This window comes from Heptranchias perlo, chromosome 35, assembly GCF_035084215.1.
Source record: "Heptranchias perlo isolate sHepPer1 chromosome 35, sHepPer1.hap1, whole genome shotgun sequence".
NCBI classification, from domain to species: Eukaryota; Metazoa; Chordata; class Chondrichthyes; order Hexanchiformes; family Hexanchidae; genus Heptranchias; species Heptranchias perlo.
In genome coordinates, this window is record NC_090359.1 from 29408387 (window position 1) to 29426988 (window position 18602).

General features: G+C 46.2%; 1 protein-coding gene across 4 annotated transcripts in view; it reads right to left on the reverse strand.

Moving 5' to 3' along the window:
• The window catches only part of LOC137302560 (E3 ubiquitin-protein ligase RNF13-like), a 107903-nt gene that overhangs the window by 47391 nt on the left and 41910 nt on the right, over positions 1 to 18602 (reverse strand). For all 4 annotated transcript variants that reach the window (XM_067972302.1, XM_067972304.1, XM_067972301.1 and 1 more), the window contains one exon: positions 182 to 275. In XM_067972302.1, the coding sequence (XP_067828403.1) occupies positions 182 to 275 (94 nt within the window). The remainder of the gene's footprint in view (positions 1 to 181; positions 276 to 18602) is intronic.

An 18602-nucleotide genomic window follows, 5' to 3' on the forward strand; every position in this document is an offset into this window, starting at 1 on the left:
CAAATTGGCAATCTCATTCAAGGGGCACTTCAAACAAGGCTCTTCAACGTGACCCCAACTCATTGCCTTTGTCCCAATCTTAAAGGAGTGCCCTCTACTGCACCAATGTAAACCTTTTCATTCCCAAAGAACCATCCATCCCTGTCTATGAGTCAGGCTGCAATTCTCCCAGTGCCCCTACCTTTGTCGAATTTATGAACTGGAATTTTCTTGAGTTGGTCCTTTGACAGCCGGTTCCTCATGATTCGTCGCCGGTATTGCACACATCTTACTATCTACAATAAACAAAATAAAATAAGACCTTGGACCAGAGGAGAGAGAAACAATGATCTCATGTTATAGGTTCTGGTGGCCGCACAAAATCGCTCAAACTTTCCTCAGTTTGAGACGCTGTCCCAGCCCTGCAAGCTCAAAGCTCCACACATGAGAAACATCTGTCCCGTGCAACACACACATGGTAGAGTAGCACTTCTGGGATCTTGCTGCTCAACTCAGTTAGCATATAATAAAACAAAACATTTCTGTATTCACTCTTTACAATAAACACACACAAACATATTTTCACTCCCCAAGATGTGAGGCAGAGTTGAAGCAGCTAGGCTCAGGCTCCGGCTTGGGCTCGGGCTCAGTAATCTGAGTCAGCCAGGGTACTACAAATGATCTCAGAAACCCTGGGGCGAGCAAGAGAGGGAAAATAACCAGGCAGGGTGCCTGTTGTTAATCCTTATCCAGTGCCTCCTGCTGAAAGATATGCATGTGGATGTCTGAGCAGGCATCAATCAGGCTTTGCTGTGGCTCCATCATACCCTGCCCACAACCTCAGTGTCTGGGCTCACAAATGAAAAGGATGAGATACCAGAGAAGGGCTGGCACCTATGGAACTGGACTACAGTCAAGAGTCACCATCTTCAGAGGAGATGGGGAGAAAAATCATCAAAAACCACCACAAGAGGAGCATTTTAAGGCAGCAACGCTTCTTGGGGATACATCAGGATTTTTGAATGTACAGCGTGCGAGCCGAATCCAGCCAGCGGAACAGTTTCACCTGGTCCGTGGGCCAAATTTTTTTTTTCATTCGTTCATGGGATGTGGGCGTCACTGGCGAGGCCGGCATTTATTGCCCATCCCTAATTGCCCTCGAGAAGGTGGTGGTGAGCCGCCTTCTTGAACTGCTGCAGTTCGTGTGATGAAGGTTCTCCCACAGTGCTGTTCAAAAGGGAGTTCCAGGATTTTGACCCAGCAATGATGAAGGTTCAGCAATATATTTCCAAGTCGGGATGGTGTGTGACTTGGAGGGAAATGTGCAGGTGGTGTTGTTCCCATGTGCCTGCTGCTCTTGTCCTTCTAGGTGGGAGAGGTCGCGGGTTTGGGAGGTGCTGTCGAAGAAGCCTTGGCGAGTTGCTGCAGTGCATCCTGTGAATGGTACACACTGCAGCCACAGTGCGCTGGTGAAGGGAGTGAATGTTTAGGGTGGTGGATGGGGTGCCAATCAAGCAGGCTGCTTTGTCCTGGATGGTGTCGAGCTTCTTGGGTGTTGATGGAGCTGCACACATCCAGGCAAGTGGAAAGTATTCCATCACACTCCTGACTTGTGCCTTGTAGATAATGGAAAGGCTTTGGGGAGTCAGGAGGTGAGTGACTCGCTGCAGAATACCCAGCCTATGACCTGCTCTTGTAGCCACAGTATTTATGTGGCTGGTCCAGTTAAGTTTCTGGTCAATGGTGATCCCCAGGATGTTGATGGTGGGGGATTCGGCGATGGTAATGTCGTTGAATGTCAAGAGGCGGTGGTTAGACTCTCTCTTGTTGGAGATGGTCATTGCCTGGCACTTGTCTGGCACGAATGTTACTTGCCACTTATCAGCCCAAGCCTGGATGTTGTCCAGATCTTGCTGCATGCGGGCACAGACTGCTTCATCATCTGAGGGGTTGCGAATGGAAATGAACACTATGCAATCATCAGCGAACATCCCCATTTCTGACCTTATGATGGAGGGAAGGTCATTGATGAAGCAGTTGAAGATGGTTGGGTCAAGGACAATGCCCTGAGGAACTCCTACAGCAATGTCCTGGGGCTGAGATGATTGGCCTCCAACAACCACTACCATCTTCCTTTGTGCTAGGTATGACTCCAGCCACTAGAAAGTTTTCCCTGATTCCCATTGACTTCAATTTTACTAGGGCTCCTTGGTGCCACACTCGGTCAAATGCTGCCTTGATGTCAAGGGCAGTCACTCTCACCTCACCTCTGGAATTCAGCTCTTTTGTCCATGTTTGGACCAAGGCTGTAATGAGGTCTGGAGCTGAGAGGTCCTGGAGGAACACAATCTGAGCACCAGTGAGCAGGTTATTGGTGAATTAGTGCCGCTTGATAGCACTGTTGACGATGCCTTCCATCACTTTGCTGATGATTGAGAGTAGACTGATGGGGCGGTAATTGGCCGGATTGGATTTGTCCTGTTTTGTGTGGACAGGACACACCTGGGCAATTTTCCACATTGTCGGGTAGATGCCAGTGTTGTAGCTGTACTGGAACAGCTTGGCTCGAGGCGCGGCTAGTTCTGGAGCACATGTCTTCAGCACTACAGCCCGGGATGTTGTCTGGGCCCATAGCCTTTGCTGTATCCAGTGCACTCAGCCGTTTCTTGATATCACTTGGAGTGAATCGAATTGGCTGAAGACTGGTTTCTGTGATGGTGGGGATATCGGGAGGAGGCCAAGATGGATCATCCACTCGGCACTTCTGGCTGAAGATGGTTGCAAACGCTTCAAGCCTGGTCTTTTGCACTCACGTGCTGGACTCCGCCATCAATCCAGTCAGCGGATCTGTTTCACGCCGGCGGAACAGTTTCAGCTGGCCTGCAGTGTGCTGTGCTGAGGGATGCCAAATCTCCCGGAATGAGACATGAATCTCCCAGGCACTGTTTCTAATAGCCTGGGAGAACTACGCCCTTTACAGTTCACAATGGGTTAGCACCCACCCACCCTCCCCCCAACGGACAGCCGGCACCCGCTTATGGGTGACCGGAAAGGTCTGGTGGAGAGGAAAGAGAGAGAGAGAGAGAGAGAGAGAGAGAGAGAGAGAGAGAGAGAGAGAGAGAGAGAGAGAGAGAGAGAGAGACAGACAGCAGGGAGAGCTGAGGGGTTGGGCTAGACTGAAAGAGAGTGAACAAAGACCAGGGGACTGGAGAGTGGGCATCAGGAGATTGGGAGTCCAGAGAATGGGGTTACAAGTCCCATTCTTCCAACACCCCTGTGCTCGCTGACCTACATTGGCTCCCGGACCTGGAACGCCTCGATTTTAAAATTCTCATCCTTGTTTTCAAATCCCTCCATGGCCTCGTTCCTCCCTATCTCTGTAACCTCCTCCAGCCCTACAAACCTCCAAGATCCCTGCACTCCTCCAATTCTTGCCTCCTGCGCATCCCCAATTTTAATCGCTCCACCATTGGTGGTCGTGCCTTCAGCTGGGTAGGCCCTAAGCTCTGGAATTCCCTCCCTAAACCTCTCTCTCCTCCTTTAAGAAGCTCCTCAAAATCTACCTCTTTGACCAAGCTTTTGGTCACCTGTCCTAACAAAAGGGTCCAGACAGAGGAAAAACTGTTCCCATTGGCGGAAGAGTCAAGGACCAGAGGACATAGGTTTAAGGTGGTGGCAAAAGAACCAAAGGTGACATGAGTGGTTAGGATCTGGAATGCACTGCCCGAGGGGGTGGTGGAAGCAGATTCAATCATGGCCTTCAAAAGGGAACTGGATGAGTACTTGAAAGGAAAAAATATGCAGGGCTATGGGGAACGGGCGGGGGAGTGGGACTATCTGGATTGCTCTTGCACAGAGCCAGTGTGGACTCGATGGGCCGAATGGGCTCCTTCTGTGCAGTAACCTTTCTATGATTCCTTATGTGGCTTGGTGTCATATTTTGTTGATAATCGCTCCTGTGAAGCGGCTTGAGATTTTTACGTTAAAGGCGCTATATAGATGCAAGTTGTTGTTGTTGGGGAGATTGGGGCTCAGATGACCGGGGGGGGGGGGGGGGGGGGGGGGGGGGGAAGAAAAAAAAAGGACTGGGTAATACGGTGGGGTTGTGTGGGTGTGGGGACCAGCATTTCCTGCAGAACCGGGAGAAGCATCAGCAACAACCTGGTGAGTGAGAGCGGCACTGAGAGAGGGTAAGTGAAACAGTGGATGTCCAAAGGGACTTAGGGGTTCAGGTACATTGATCATTGAAGTGTCATGAACAGGTGCAGAAAATAATCAATAAGGCTAATGGAATGCTGACCTTTATATCTAGAGGACTAGAGTACAAGGGGGCAGAAGTTATGCTGCAGCTATACAAAACCCTGGTTAGACCGCACCTGGAGTACTGTGAGCAGTTCTGGGCACCGCACCTTCGGAAGGACATATTGGCCTTGGAGGGAGTGCAGCGTAGGTTTACTAGAATGATACTCGGACTTCAAGGATTAAGTTGGGAGGAGATTTTACACAAATTGGGGTTGTATTCTCTGGAGTTTCGAAGGTTAAGGGTGATGTGATCGAAGTTTAGAAGATATTAAGGGAAACAGATAGGGTGGATAGAGAGAAACTATTTCTAGGAGTAGGGGGCACAGTCTAAAAATTAGAGCCAGACCTTTCAGGAACGAGATTAGGAAACATTTCTATACACTAAGGGTGGTAGAAGTTTGGAACTCTCTTCTGTAAACGGCAATTGATACTAGCTCAATTGCTAAATTTAAATCTGAGATAGATAGCTTTTTGGCAATCAAAGGTATTAAGGGATATGGGCCAAAGGCGGGTATGTGGAGTTAGATCACAGATCAGCCATGATCTTATCAAATGGCGGAGCAGGCACGAGGGGCTGAATGGCCTACTCCTGTTCCTATGTTCCTAAACCTGGGGACTTTACTGTGGGTAAATAATGGAAGATTATTTCCACTGGTGGGTGAATGGGGAACAAGGAGACGGAGGCTGAAACCGATGATTCTCACTGGACATGGGGAATTGCACGCCCTTAGAATCATAGAAAGGTTACATCACGGAACGAGGCCATATGGCCCGTCGAGTCAGTGCCGGCTCTCTACAAGAGCAATCCAGCTAGTCCCACTCCCCCCGCCCTATTACCTGCAAATTTTTTCCTTTCAAGTACTTATCTAGTTCCCTTTTGAAGGCCATGATTGAATCTGCCTCCCCCACCCCCTCAGGCAGTTCATTCCAGATCCTAACCACTCACTGTAAAAATGTTTTTCCTCATGTCACCTTTGGTTCTTTTGCCAATCACCTTAAATCTGTGTCTTCTGGTTCTTGACCCTTCCACCAATGCGAAGTTTCTCTCTTATCTACTCTGTCTAGACCCTTCATGATTTTGAATACCTCTATCAAATCTCCTCTGTTCCAAGGAGAACAACCCCAGCTTCTCCAGTCTATCCACGTAACTGAAGTCCCCCATCCCTGGAATTATTCCAGTAAATCTCTTCCGCACCCTCTCTAAGGCCTTCACATCTTTCCTAAAGTGCAGTGCCCTGAACTGGACACAATACTCCAGTTGTGGCCGAACCAGTGTTTTATAAAGGTTCATCATGACTTCCTTGCTTTTATATCTATGCTTCTATTGCATAAAGGGGAACCAGTGGACGTAGTGTATTTGGACTTCCAGAAGGCATTCGACAAGGTGCCACATAAAAGATTATTGCTCAAGATAAAGAATCACTGGATTGGGGGTAATATTCTGGCATGGGTGGAGGATTGGTTATCGAACAGGAAGCAGAGAGTTGGGATAAATGGTTCATTCTCGGACTGGCAACCTGTAGCCAGTGGTGTTCCGCAGGGGTCGGTGCTGGGTCCCCAACTCTTTACAATCTATATTAACGATTTGAAGGAGGGGACCGAGTGTAACATATCAAAGTTTGCAGATGATACAAAGATGGGAGGGAAAGTGGAGAGTGAGGCAGACATAAAAAACCTACAAGGGGATATAGACAGGCTGGGTGAGTGGGCGGAGATTTGGCAGATGCAATACAATATTGGAAAATGTGAGGTTATGCACTTTAGCAGGAAAAATCGGAGAGCAAGTTATTATCTTAATGGCGAGAAACTGGAAAGTACTGCAGTACAAAGGGATCTGGGGGTCCTAGTGCAAGAAGATCAAAAAGTTAGTATGCAGGTGCAGCAGGTGATCAAGAAGGCCAACGGAATGTTGGCTTTTATTGCTCGGGGGATAGAATATAAAAACAGGGAGGTATTGCTGCAGTTATATAAGGTATTGGTGAGACCGCACCTGGAATACTGCATACAGTTTTGGTCTCCATACTTAAGAAAAGACATACTTGCTCTCGAGGCAGTACAAGGAAGGTTCACTCGGTTAATCCCGGGGATGAGGGGGTGGACATATGAGGAGAGGTTGAGTAGATTGGGACTCTACTCATTGGAGTTCAGAAGAATGAGAGGCGATCTTATTGAAACATACAAGATTGTGAAGGGGCTTGATCGGGTGGATGCGGTAAGGATGTTCCCAAGGATGGGTGAAACTAGAACTAGGGGGCATAATCTTAGAATAAGGGGCTGCTCTTTCAAAACTGAGATGAGGAGAAACTTCTTCACTCAGAGGGTGGTAGGTCTGTGGAATTTGCTGCCCCAGGAAGCTGTGGAAGCTACATCATTAAATAAATTTAAAACAGAAATAGACAGTTTCCTAGAAGTAAAGGGAATTAGGGGTTACGGGGAGCGGGCAGGAAATTGGACATGAATTTAGATTTGAGGTTAGGATCAGATCAGCCATGATCTTATTGAATGGCGGAGCAGGCTCGAGGGGCCGATTGGCCTACTCCTGCTCCTATTTCTTATGTTCTTATTTATAAAGCCCAGGATCCCGTATGCTTTTTTAACCACTTTCTCAACCTGCCCTGCCACCTTCAATGATTTGTGCACATATACCCCCAGATCTCTCTGTTCCTGTACCCCTTTTAGAATTGTGCCTCTTTAGTTTATATTGCCTCTCCTCATTCTTCCTTCCGAAATGTATCATGTCACATTTTTCTGCATTAAATTTCATCTGCCACGTGTCTGCCCATGCCAGCAGTCAGTCTATCATTATCCTCTTCACTTTGAAAATTGTGCCCTGTACACTCAAGTGCAAGTCATTAATACATATCAAGAAAAGCAGTGGTCCTAGTACAGATCCCCCTGGAACACCACAGTATACCTCCCTCCAGTCTGAAAAACAACCGTTCACTACTACTCTTTGTTTCCTGTTACTTAGCCAATTTGGTATCCATGCTGCTACTGCCCCTTTTATTCCATGAGCTTCAATCTTGATGACAAGCCTATTATGTGGCACTTTATCAAACATCTTTTGAAAGTCCATATAAACCACATCAATTGCATTGCCCTCATCGACCCTCTCTGTTACCTCATCAAAAAACTCGATCAAGTTATGTTACATCGCAAGCTCCAAACATCCCCATTCACACCAGGCTGGGACAGGAAGAGAGCATCGCACGGCCCAGGCCCAGTCCCGGCCCCAGCCCCCCAGCTTCTTTCTCAGGGCACCAAACCCCATACCCCTGTCTCAACTGTCAGCTCTTCGCAGAGTATGCAACCTGAGCCTCTCACTCCTCCAAGTATTCTTTTGTTTTTAAATGTTTGGTACGATAGCAAGATGGATTGAAAATCTTTTTAAAAATGTAACATGGAGAATGGATGTGTTTTTTTTAAATCTCTTGTGAATATCAATCCTGCATAACCTGCTTAGAAAGTCAAATCAGCTTGGTTTTGGGTGGTTGTCTTGTTAGGTACAGGTGTAAATTGTTTTTGAAGTACGTGATAAAAATCTGGATCCTGCAGTACAGTAAAGTAGCACGGTATTGTACAGTATGTCAGGGCATCAGCACACTACTATCGACAGAGTCTGGTTTTGACAGAGTGTATAATTGGGAATTTGGTGAGTGAGGGGATTCGGTGCAGCAAGGGGTGAGGTGCATTTGATTAGTCAGCGGAGAGGGGCGCACCGAGAGCGGAGAGGGGCGCACCGAGAGCGGAGAGGGGCGCACCGAGAGCGGAGAGGGGCGCACCGAGAGCGGAGAGGGGCGCACCGAGAGCGGGTCACAGCAACAACAAAACTGCAGTGTGACTTCACAGGTAAGGCAGGTAGGTGGTTGGTGGTGAGAATCTCTTCTGTTTTCTTCTTTCTTAGGACTGTGGGCTCAGTAACTTATAGCATAAAACTAATTTTTTTAAAAGAAAAACTAAACTCAATTTAATAAATTAAACAAGGCCAGTACTTGGTTCAACCTAAAAATAATTTGACTGGCATTGTAGTAATCAATTAAATAAATAAAATAGTTATGACAGGGCAAGAGATGTGTTGCAGCTGCAATATGTGGTAGCTACTGGACAGTATCGTCCAGGGCGACTACATCTGTGGTAAATGTCTGCAGCTCGAGGAACTTTGGCTCTGAGTTGAGGGGCTGGAGTCTGAGCTGCAGACATTGCGAGGCATCAGGGAGGGAGAAAGTTACCTGGACACTTTGATCCAGGAGGCAGTCACGCCCCTTAGACTAAATACTGTAGAATTGGCACGTAGTCAGGGACAGGAGGGTGTGACTGCGAGTGAGGCAGGTACGGGGATCCAGGAGGGAGCATTGCAGGAGCCTCAGCCTCTGCACTTGTCCAATAGATACGAGGTTCTTGCAGCCCTTGTGGACGAGTGCAGGGACTGCAGGGAGGATGAGCAAACTGGCCACGACACAGTGGCTCAGGGGACCGTTCAAATGGGGGGGGCGGGGGGGGGGGGGGGGGGGAGTAAAAAGGAATGATAAAGGCGACAGTATAGTTAGAGGGATAGACACTGTTCTCTGCAGCCAAGAGCGAGTCCCGAAGGCTGTGTTGCCTACCCAGTGCCAGGGTTAAGGACATCTCCTCAGGGCTGGAGAGAAACTTGGAGTGGGAGGGGGAGGATCCAGTTGTCGTGGGTACCAACAACATAGGTAGGACTAAGAAAGAGGTTCTGCTGAGGGAGTTTGAACAGATAGGGACTAAATTAAAAAGCAGAACCACAAAGGTGATAATCTCCGGATTATTACCTGAGCCATGAGCAAATTGGCACAGGGTGAATCAGATCAGAGAGATGAATGCGTGGCTCAAACATTGGTGTGGGAGAAATGGATTTTGATTCATGGGGCACTGGCACCAGTACCGGGGAAAGAGGGAGCTGTTCCGTTGGGACGGGCTTCACCTGAACCATGCTGGGACCAGTGTTCTGGCAAACCGAATAACTAGGGCGGTAGAAGGGCTCAGGTGCGGTGAAGTTTAGATTGATAAAGAGAAAAGACAAGGAAGTAGTACAGGAAAGTGATGGGGGTAATGATAAACAGAGGGTGTCAGAAGGGACAGAGCGTACAAACATAAGAGTGTACTAGCAAATGGGGCCGGGGTAGGAAAGAATGGTAAAAAGACAAAATTAAAGGTTCTTTATCTGAATGCGCGCAGCATTCGTAATAAGATAGATGAAATGAAGGCACAAATAGAAACAAATGGGTACGATCTCGTGGCCATTACAGAGACGTGGCTGCAAGGTGACCAGGGTTATTTAACATTTCGGAAGGATAGGAAAAAAGGTAAAGGTGGTGGGGTAGCTCTGTTAATAAAGGATAAAATTGGTAGAATAGTGAGAAATGATCTTGGCTCAGAAGATCAAGATGTCAAATCAATTTGGGTGGAGGCAAGAAATAGCAAGGGAAAGAAATCACTGGTGGGAGTAGTATATAGGCCCCCAAACAGTAGCTACACTGTAGGGCAAAATATTAATCAGGAAATAAGGGGGGGCTTGTAAAAAATGTAATGCAATAATCATGGGCGATTTTAACTTTCACATAGTTTGGACAAATCAAATTGGCAAAAATAGCCCTGAGGAGGAGTTCACAGAATGTATTAGGGACTGTTTCTTAGACCAATACGTTGGGAAACAACCAGGGAACAGGCCATTTTGGATCTGGTAATGGGTAACGAAACAGGATTAATTAATGATCTCAAAGTGAAGGATCCCTTGGGAAGCAGTGATCATTTTGCAGTATAACGTGGATAAATGGGAGGTTATCCACTTTGGTTGTAAAAACAGAAAGGTAGATTATTATCTGAATGGTGATAGATTGGGAAAAGGGGAGGTGCAACGAGACCTGGGTGCCCTTGTACACCAGTCGCTGAAAGCGAGCATTCAGGTGCAGCAAGCAGTAAGGAAGGCGAATGGCCTTCATTGCAAGAATATTTGAGTACAGGAGTAGGGATGTCTTACTGCAGTTGTATGGGGCCTTGGTGAGACCACATCTGGAGTATTGTGTGCAGTTTTGGTCTCCTTATCTGAGGAAGGATATCCTTGCCATGGAGGGAGTGCAACGAAGGTTTACCAGACTGATTCCTGGGATGGCAGGACTGATGTATGAGGAGAGATTGGGTCGACTAGGTCTATATTCACTAGAGTTTAGAAGAATGAGAGGTGATCTCATCGAAACATATAAAATTCTAACAGGTCTAGATGTAGGGAGGATGTTCCCAGTGGCTGGGGAGTCCAGAACCAGAGGTCAGTGTCTCAGGATACGGGGTATGCCATTTAGAACCGAGATGAGGAGAAATTTCTTCACTCAGAAGGTAATGAACCTGTGGAATTCTCTACCACAGAAGACAGTGGAGGCCAAGTCATTAAATATATTCAAGAAGGAGATCGATATATTTCTTAATGCTAAAGGGATCAAGGGATATGGGGAAAAAGCGGGAACAGGGTACTGAGTTAGACGATCAGCCATGATCATTTTGAATGGCGGAGCAGGCCCGAAGGGCCGAATGGCCTACTCTTGCTCCTATTTTCTATGTTTCTATAACATGATAGAATTTCACATCTAGTTTGAGAGCGAGGATCTTGGGTCTGAAACTACAGTATTAAACTTAAATAAGGGCAACTATAAAGGAATGAGGGCGGAATGGGCTAAAGTGGACTGGGTAAACAGATTAGATGGTAGGAAGGTGGATAAGCAGTAGCAAACATATAAAAAGATATTTTATGACTCGCAACAAAAATATATCCCTGTGAGGAGGAAAGACTCCACAAAAAGGGTGAACCAACCATGGCCAAGGAAGTCAAGATTGGTATCAGGTTAAAAGAAAAAGCAAACATGGCAAAGATTACTGGTAAGCCCGAAGATTGGGGAAACTTTAAAAACCAGCAAAGGATGACTAAAAGAATAATCAAAGAGAGAGAAAATAAATTATGAGAGTAAACTAGCAAGAAATATAAAAACTGACAGTAAAAGCTTCTACAAGTATATAAAAAGGAAGAGGGTAGCTAAAGTAAACATTGGTCCCTTGGAGGATGAGACTGGGGAAATAATAATGGAAAACAAGGAAATGGCAGAGGAATTGAACAGATATTTTGTATCTGTCTTCACAGTAGAAGACACTAGTAACATACCAATAATAGTAGAAAATCAAGGGGCAAAGGGGAGGGAGGAACTAAAAACAATCACTATCACTAGAGAAAAAGTCCATAGGAATTATCTGAGCAGTGTCCATGACAGAACAGAGCAGGTGATCAATATAACGAATAATGTACAAATATTCAGATACTCTCACACACAGAATAGTCATAATCATAGACTCACAGAAAGTTACTGCACAGAAGGAGGCCATTCAACCCATTGTGTCCGTGCCTATCACTAGAGAAAAAGTACTGGGTAAACTAATGGGTCTAAAGGCTGACAAGTCCCCTGGACCTGATGGCTTGCATCCGAGGGTCTTAAAGGAAGTGGCTACAGAGATAGTGGATGCATTGGTTGTAAACTTCCAGAATTCACTAGATTCTGGAAAGGTCCCAGCGGATTGGAAAACCGCAAACGCAACACCCCTATTCAAAAAGGGAGTGAGACAGAAAGCAGGTAACTATAGACCAGTTAGCCTAACATCTGTCATTGGGAAAATGCTAGAATCCATTATTAAGGAAGTAGTAGCAGGATATTTGGAGATTCATAATACAATCAAGTGTCCGTGCCTATCACTCGAGAAAAAGTACTGGGTAAACTAATGGGTCTAAAGGCTGACAAGTCCCCTGGACCTGATGGCTTGCATCCGAGGGTCTTAAAGGAAGTGGCTACAGAGGTTTTATGAAAGGGAAATCACATCTGACAAATTTATTAGAGGTATTTGAGGAAGTAACCGGCAGGGTGGATAAAGGGGAACCAATGGATGCAGTATATTTGGATTTCCAAAAGGCATTCAATAAGGTGCCACATAAAAGATTACTGCACAAGAGCTCATGGTGTTGGGGGTAATAAATTGGCATGGATAGAGGATTGGCTAACTAACAGAAAACAAAGAGTCAGGATAAAAGGGTCATTTTCAAAATGGCAATCTGTAACTAGTGGGGTGCCGCAGGGCTCCGTGCTGGGGCCTCAACTATTTACAATATATATCAATGACTTGGATGAAGGAACAGTGTGTCTTGTGGCCAAATTTGCTGATGATACAAAGATAGGTGGAAAAGCAAGTTGCGATGAGGACACAAAGTGTCTGCAAAGGGATATTGGCAGGTTAAGCGAATGGGCAAAAATTTGGCAGATGGAATATAATGTGGGAAAAGGTGAAGTCATCCAATTTGGGAGGAAAAATAAAAAAGCAAAATATTATTTGAATGGAGAAATACTACAAAATGCTGCGGTACAGAGGGATCTGGGTGTCCTCGTACATGAAACACAAAACGCCAACATACTGGTGCAGCAGGTAATCCGGAAGGCAAACGGAATATTGGCCTTTATTTCTCGGGGGATGGAGTATAAATAGCAGGGAAGTCATGCTACAACTTTACAGGGTGCCGGTGAGACCACACCTGTAGTATGCATACAGTTCTGGTGCCCTTATTTAAGGAAGGACATACTTGCATTGGAGGCAGTTCAGAGAAGGTTCACTAGGTTAATTCCGGGTATGGAAGGGTTGTCTTATGAGGAAAGATTGAACAGGTTAGAATCATAGAATCATAGAAGTTTACAATATGGAAACAGGCCCTTCGGCCCAACACGTCCATGTCGCCCAGTTTATACCACTAAGCTAGTCCCAACTGCCTGCACTTGGCCCATATCCCTCTATACCCATCTTACCCATGTAACTGTCCAAATGCTTTTTAAAAGACAAAATTGTACCCGCCTCTACTACTGCCTCTGGCAGCTCGTTCCAGACACTCACCACCCTTTGAGTGAAAAAATTGCCCCTCTGGACCCTTTTGTATCTCTCCCCTCTCACCTTAAATCTATGCCCCCTCGTTATAGACTCCCCTACCTTTGGGAAAAGATTTTGACTATCTACCTTATCGATGCCCCTCATTATTTTATAGACTTCTATAAGATCACCCCTTAACCTCCTACTCTCCAGGGAAAAAAGTCCCAGTCTGTCTAACCTCTCCCTATAAGTCAAACCATCAAGTCCCGGAAGCATCCTAGTAAATCTTTTCTGCACTCTTTCTAGTTTAATAATATCCTTTCTATAATAGGGTGGCCAGAACTGTACACAGTATTCCAAGTGTGGCCTTACTAATGTCTTGTACAACTTCAACAAGACATCCCAACTCCTGTATTCAATGTTCTGAACAATGAAACCAAGCATGCTGAATGCCTTCTTCACCACCCTATCCACCTGTGACTCCACTTTCAAGGAGCTATGAACCTGTACTCCTAGATTTCTTTGTTCTATAACTCTCCCCAACGCCCTACCATTAACAGAGTAGGTCCGGGCCCGATTCGATCTACCAAAATGCATCACCTCACATTTATCTAAATTAAACTCCATCTGCCATTCATCGGCCCACTGGCCCAATTGATCAAGATCCCGTTGCAATCCTAGATAACCTTCTTCACTGTCCACAATGCCACCAATCTTCGTGTCATCTGCAAACTTACTAACCATGCCTCCTAAATTCTCATCCAAATCATTAATATAAATAACAAATAACAGCGGACCCAGCACCGATCCCTGAGGCACACCGCTGGTCACAGGCCTCCAGTTTGAAAAACAACCCTCTACAACCACCCTCTGTCTTCTGTCGTCAATCCAATTTTGTATCCAATTGGCTACCTCACCTTGGATCCCGTGAGATTTAACCTTATGTAACAACCTACCATGCGGTACCTTGTCAAAGGCTTTGCTAAAGTCCATGTAGACCACGTCTACTGCACAGCCCTCATCTATTTTTTTGGTTACCCCTTCAAAAAACTCAATCAAATTCGTGAGACATGATTTTCCTCTCACAAAACCATGCTGACTGTTCCTAATCAGTCCCTGCCTCTCCAAATGCCTGTAGATCCTGTCTCTCAGAATACCCTCTAACAACTTACCCACTACAGATGTCAGGCTCACAGGTCTGTAGTTCCCAGGCTTTTCCCTGCCGCCCTTCTTAAACAAAGGCACAACATTTGCTACCCTCCAATCTTCAGGCACCTCACCTGTAGCTGTCGATGATTCAAATATCTCTGCTAGGGGACCCGCAATTTCCTCCCTAACCTCCCATAACGTCCTGGGATACATTTCATCAGGTCCCGGAGATTTATCTACCTTGATGCGTGTTAAGACTTCCAGCACCTCCCTCTCTGTAATATGTACACTCCTCAAGACATCACTATTTATTTCCCCAAGTTCCCTAACATCCATGCCTTTCTCAACTGTAAATACCGATGTGAAATATTCATTTAGGATCTCACCCATCTCTTGTGGTTCCGCACATAGATGACCTTGTTGATCCTTAAGAGGCCCTACTCTCTCCCTCGTTACTCTTTTGCCCTTTATGTATTTGTAGAAGCTCTTTGGATTCTCCTTTGCCTTATCTGCCAAAGCAATCTCATGTCCCCTTTTTGCCCTCCTGATTTCTCTCTTAACTCTACTCCGGCAATCTCTATACTCTTCAAGGGATCCACTTGATCCCAGCTGCCTATGCATGTCATATGCCTCCTTCTTCTTTTTGACTAGGGCCTCAATCTCCCGAGTCATCCAAGGTTCCCTACTTCTACCAGCCTTGCCCTTCACTTTATAAGGAATGTGCTTACCCTGAACCCTGGTTAACACACTTTTGAAAGCCTCCCACTTACCAGACGTCCCTTTGCCTGCCAACAGACTCTCCCAATCAACTTCTGAAAGTTCCTGTCTAATACCATCAAAATTGACCTTTCCCCAATTTAGAATTTTAACTTTTGGGCCAGACCTATCATTCTCCATAGCTATCTTAAAACTAATGGAATTATGATCACTGGTCCCAAAGTGATCCCTCACTATCACTTCTGTCACCTGCCCTTCCTTATTTCCCAAGAGGAGGTCAAGTTTTGCCCCCTCTCTGGTCGGGCCATCCACATACTGAATGAGAAATTCCTCCTGAATACACTCAACAAATTTCTCTCCATCCAAGCCCCTAATGCTATGGCTGTCCCAGTCAATGTTGGGAAAGTTAAAGTCCCCTACTATTACCACCCTATTTTTCTTGCAGCTGTCTGTAATCTCCTTACATATTTGCTCCTCAATTTCCCGTTGACTATTTGGGGGTCTGTAGTGCAATCCTATCAAAGTGATCTCTCCCTTCTGATTCTTCAGTTCTACCCATATAGACTCAGTGGGCGAACCCTCGGATATATCCCCTCTCACTACTGCCGTGATGTTCTCCCTAATCAAGAACGCAACTCCCCCTCCTCTCTTACCTCCTGCTCTATCTTTCCTATAGCATCTGTACCCTGGAACATTGAGCTGCCAGTCCTGCCCCTCCCTTAGCCATGTTTCAGTAATAGCTATAACATCCCAGTCCCATGTACCCATCCATGCCCTGAGTTGGGTCTATACTCATTGGAGTTTAGAAGAATGAGAGGAGATCTTATTGAAACATACAAGATTCTGAGGGGACTCGATAGGGTAGATGCTGAGAGGATGTTACCCCTCATGGGGGAATCTAAAACTAGGGGGCATAGTCTCAGAATAAGGGGTCGCCCGTTTAAGACGGAAATTAGGAGGAATTTCTTCTCCCAGAGGGTCGTGAATCTTTGGAATTCTTTACCCCAAAAAGCTGTGGAGGCCGAGTCATTGAATACATTCAAGGCTGAGTTAGACAAATTTTTGATCAGCGAGGGAGTCAAAGGATGTGGGGAAAAGGCGGGAAAGTGGAGTGGAGGTAAAAATCAGATCAGCCATGATCTCATTAAATGGCGGAGCAGGCTCGAGGGGCCGAATGGCCTACTCCTGCTCCTATCTCTTATGGTCTTATGGTCTTACACTCCAGGCACTTCCCTTTATTAATAATAAAAACAAAAAATGCTGGAAACACTCAGCGTGTCAGGCAGCATCTGTGGAGAGAGAAACAGAATTAATGTTTCAGATCGATGACCTTTCGTCAGAACTGGAAGAAGTAAAGATTTAACAGTTTTTAAGCAAGTACAGAGCCAGGGGATACAGAGGGGGAAGAGAAGCGGAGGGCAGGAAAGAACAAAAGGGAAGGTCAGTAATAGGGTGGAGGGCTGGAGTGATTAAATGACAAAAGGAATGATGGTGCAAGGCAATGTAATCATAGAATTATAGAATGGTTACAGCACAGAAGGAGGCCATTCGGCCTGTCGAGCTTGTGCCGGCTCTCTGCAAGAGCAATCCAGCTAGTCCCGTTCCCCCACCCTTTCCCCGTAGCCCTGCGAATTTCTTCTCCAAGTACTTATCCAATTCCCTTTTGAAAGCCACAATTGAATCTGCCTCCACCACCCTTTCAGGCAGCGCATTCCAGATCATAACCACTCACTGCGTAAAAAAGTTTTTCCTCATGTCGCTTTTGGTTCTTTTGCCAATCACCTTAAATATGCATCCTCTGGTTCTCAACCCTTCCGCCAACGGGAAGTTTCTCTCTATCTACTCTGTCTGGACCCCTCATGATTTTGTACACCTCTATCAAATCTCCTCTCAACCTTCTCTGCTCGAAGGAGAACAATCCCAGCTTCTCCGGACTCTCCACTTAACTGAAGTCCCTCATCCCTGGAACCATTCCAGTAAATCTCCTCTGCACCCTCTCTAAGGCCTTCACATCCTTCCTAAAGTGCGGTGCCCAGAATTGGACACAATACTCCAGTTGTGGCCGAACCAGCGCTTTATAAAGGTTCATCATAACCTCCCTGCTTTTGAACTCTATTGGTAATGGGACAAGAAACAAAAGATGTTCTAGAGGAGTTGTGCAATTGCTTAAACACAGTTAAATGTTTACTTCTTCCAGTTCTGTCGAAAGGTCATCGACCTGAAACCTTAATTCTATTTCTTTCTCCACAGATGCTGCCTGACCTGCTGAGTGATCCCAGCATTTTCTATTTCAGATTTCCAGCATCCGCAGAATTTTGCTTTTGACTTCCCTTTATTGTTTGATTTGGAGGAGTAAGAAAAGGAAACGGTAAGTTTATAAAGACCATCAAACGCTCTCAGGCAGGAACAGCATGGGTTAGATACAGAGTAAATCTCCCTCTACACTGTCCAGTCAAACACTCCCAGGGCAGGTACAGTACGGGTTAAATGTAAAGTAAAGCCTTCCCTGTGCAATTCCCATGTGACTCAGCCCCAATCTCAGAAGTACACCTACACTGCAGTAGTGCAACATTTTTCCATGTCTCATATTAGCCATCCTGTGTGTCTCAGATTGCCAATTAGTGGCAAATTACACACAGCTCTGTGTCGTCTATTAATTCTACTTTTAAAATGTATACAACTACATCAGCTTCCTGACAAAATCCAACATCCTGTCTTTTTCCTGAATGTGCCCATTTTGTGATTTTAAAGGGTTAAATCGTGGGGACTGATTACACAAACTTGGCTTGCATTCCCTTGAATTGTTTTTGTAATGCATTCTTGGGATGTGGGCGTCGCTGGCGAGGCCAGCATTTATTGCCCATCCCTAATTGCCCTCGAGAAGGTGGTGGTGAGCCGCCTTCTTGAACCGCTGCAGTCCGTGTGGTGACGGTTCTCCCACAGTGCTGTTAGGAAAGGAGTTCCAGGATTTTAACCCAGCGACGATGAAGGAACAGCGATATATTTCCAAGTCGGGTTGGTGTGTGACTTGGAGGGGAACGTGCAGGTGGTGTTGTTCCCATGTGCTTGCTGCTCTTGTCCTTCTAGGTGGTAGAGGTCGCGGATTTGAGAGGTGCTGTCGAAGAAGCCTTGGCGAGTTGCTGCAGTACATCCTGTGGATGGTACACACTGCAGCCACTGTGCGCCGGTGGTGAAGGGAGTGAATGTTTAGGGTGGTGGATGGGGTGCCAATCAAGCGGGCTGCTTTGTCCTGGATGGTGTCGAGCTTCTTGAGTGTTGTTGGAGCTGCATTCATCCAAGCAAGTGGAGAGTATTCCATCACACTCCTGACTTGTGCCTTGTACATGGTGGAAAGGCTTTGGGGAGTCAGGAGGTGAGTCACTCGCCGCAGAATACCCAGCCTCTGACCTGCTCTTGTAGCCACAGTATTTATATGGCTGGTCCAGTTAAGTTTCTGGTCAATGGTGACCCCCAGGATGTTGATGGTGGGGGATTCGGCGATAGTAATGCCATTGAATGTCAAGGGGAGGTGGTTAGACTCTCTCTTG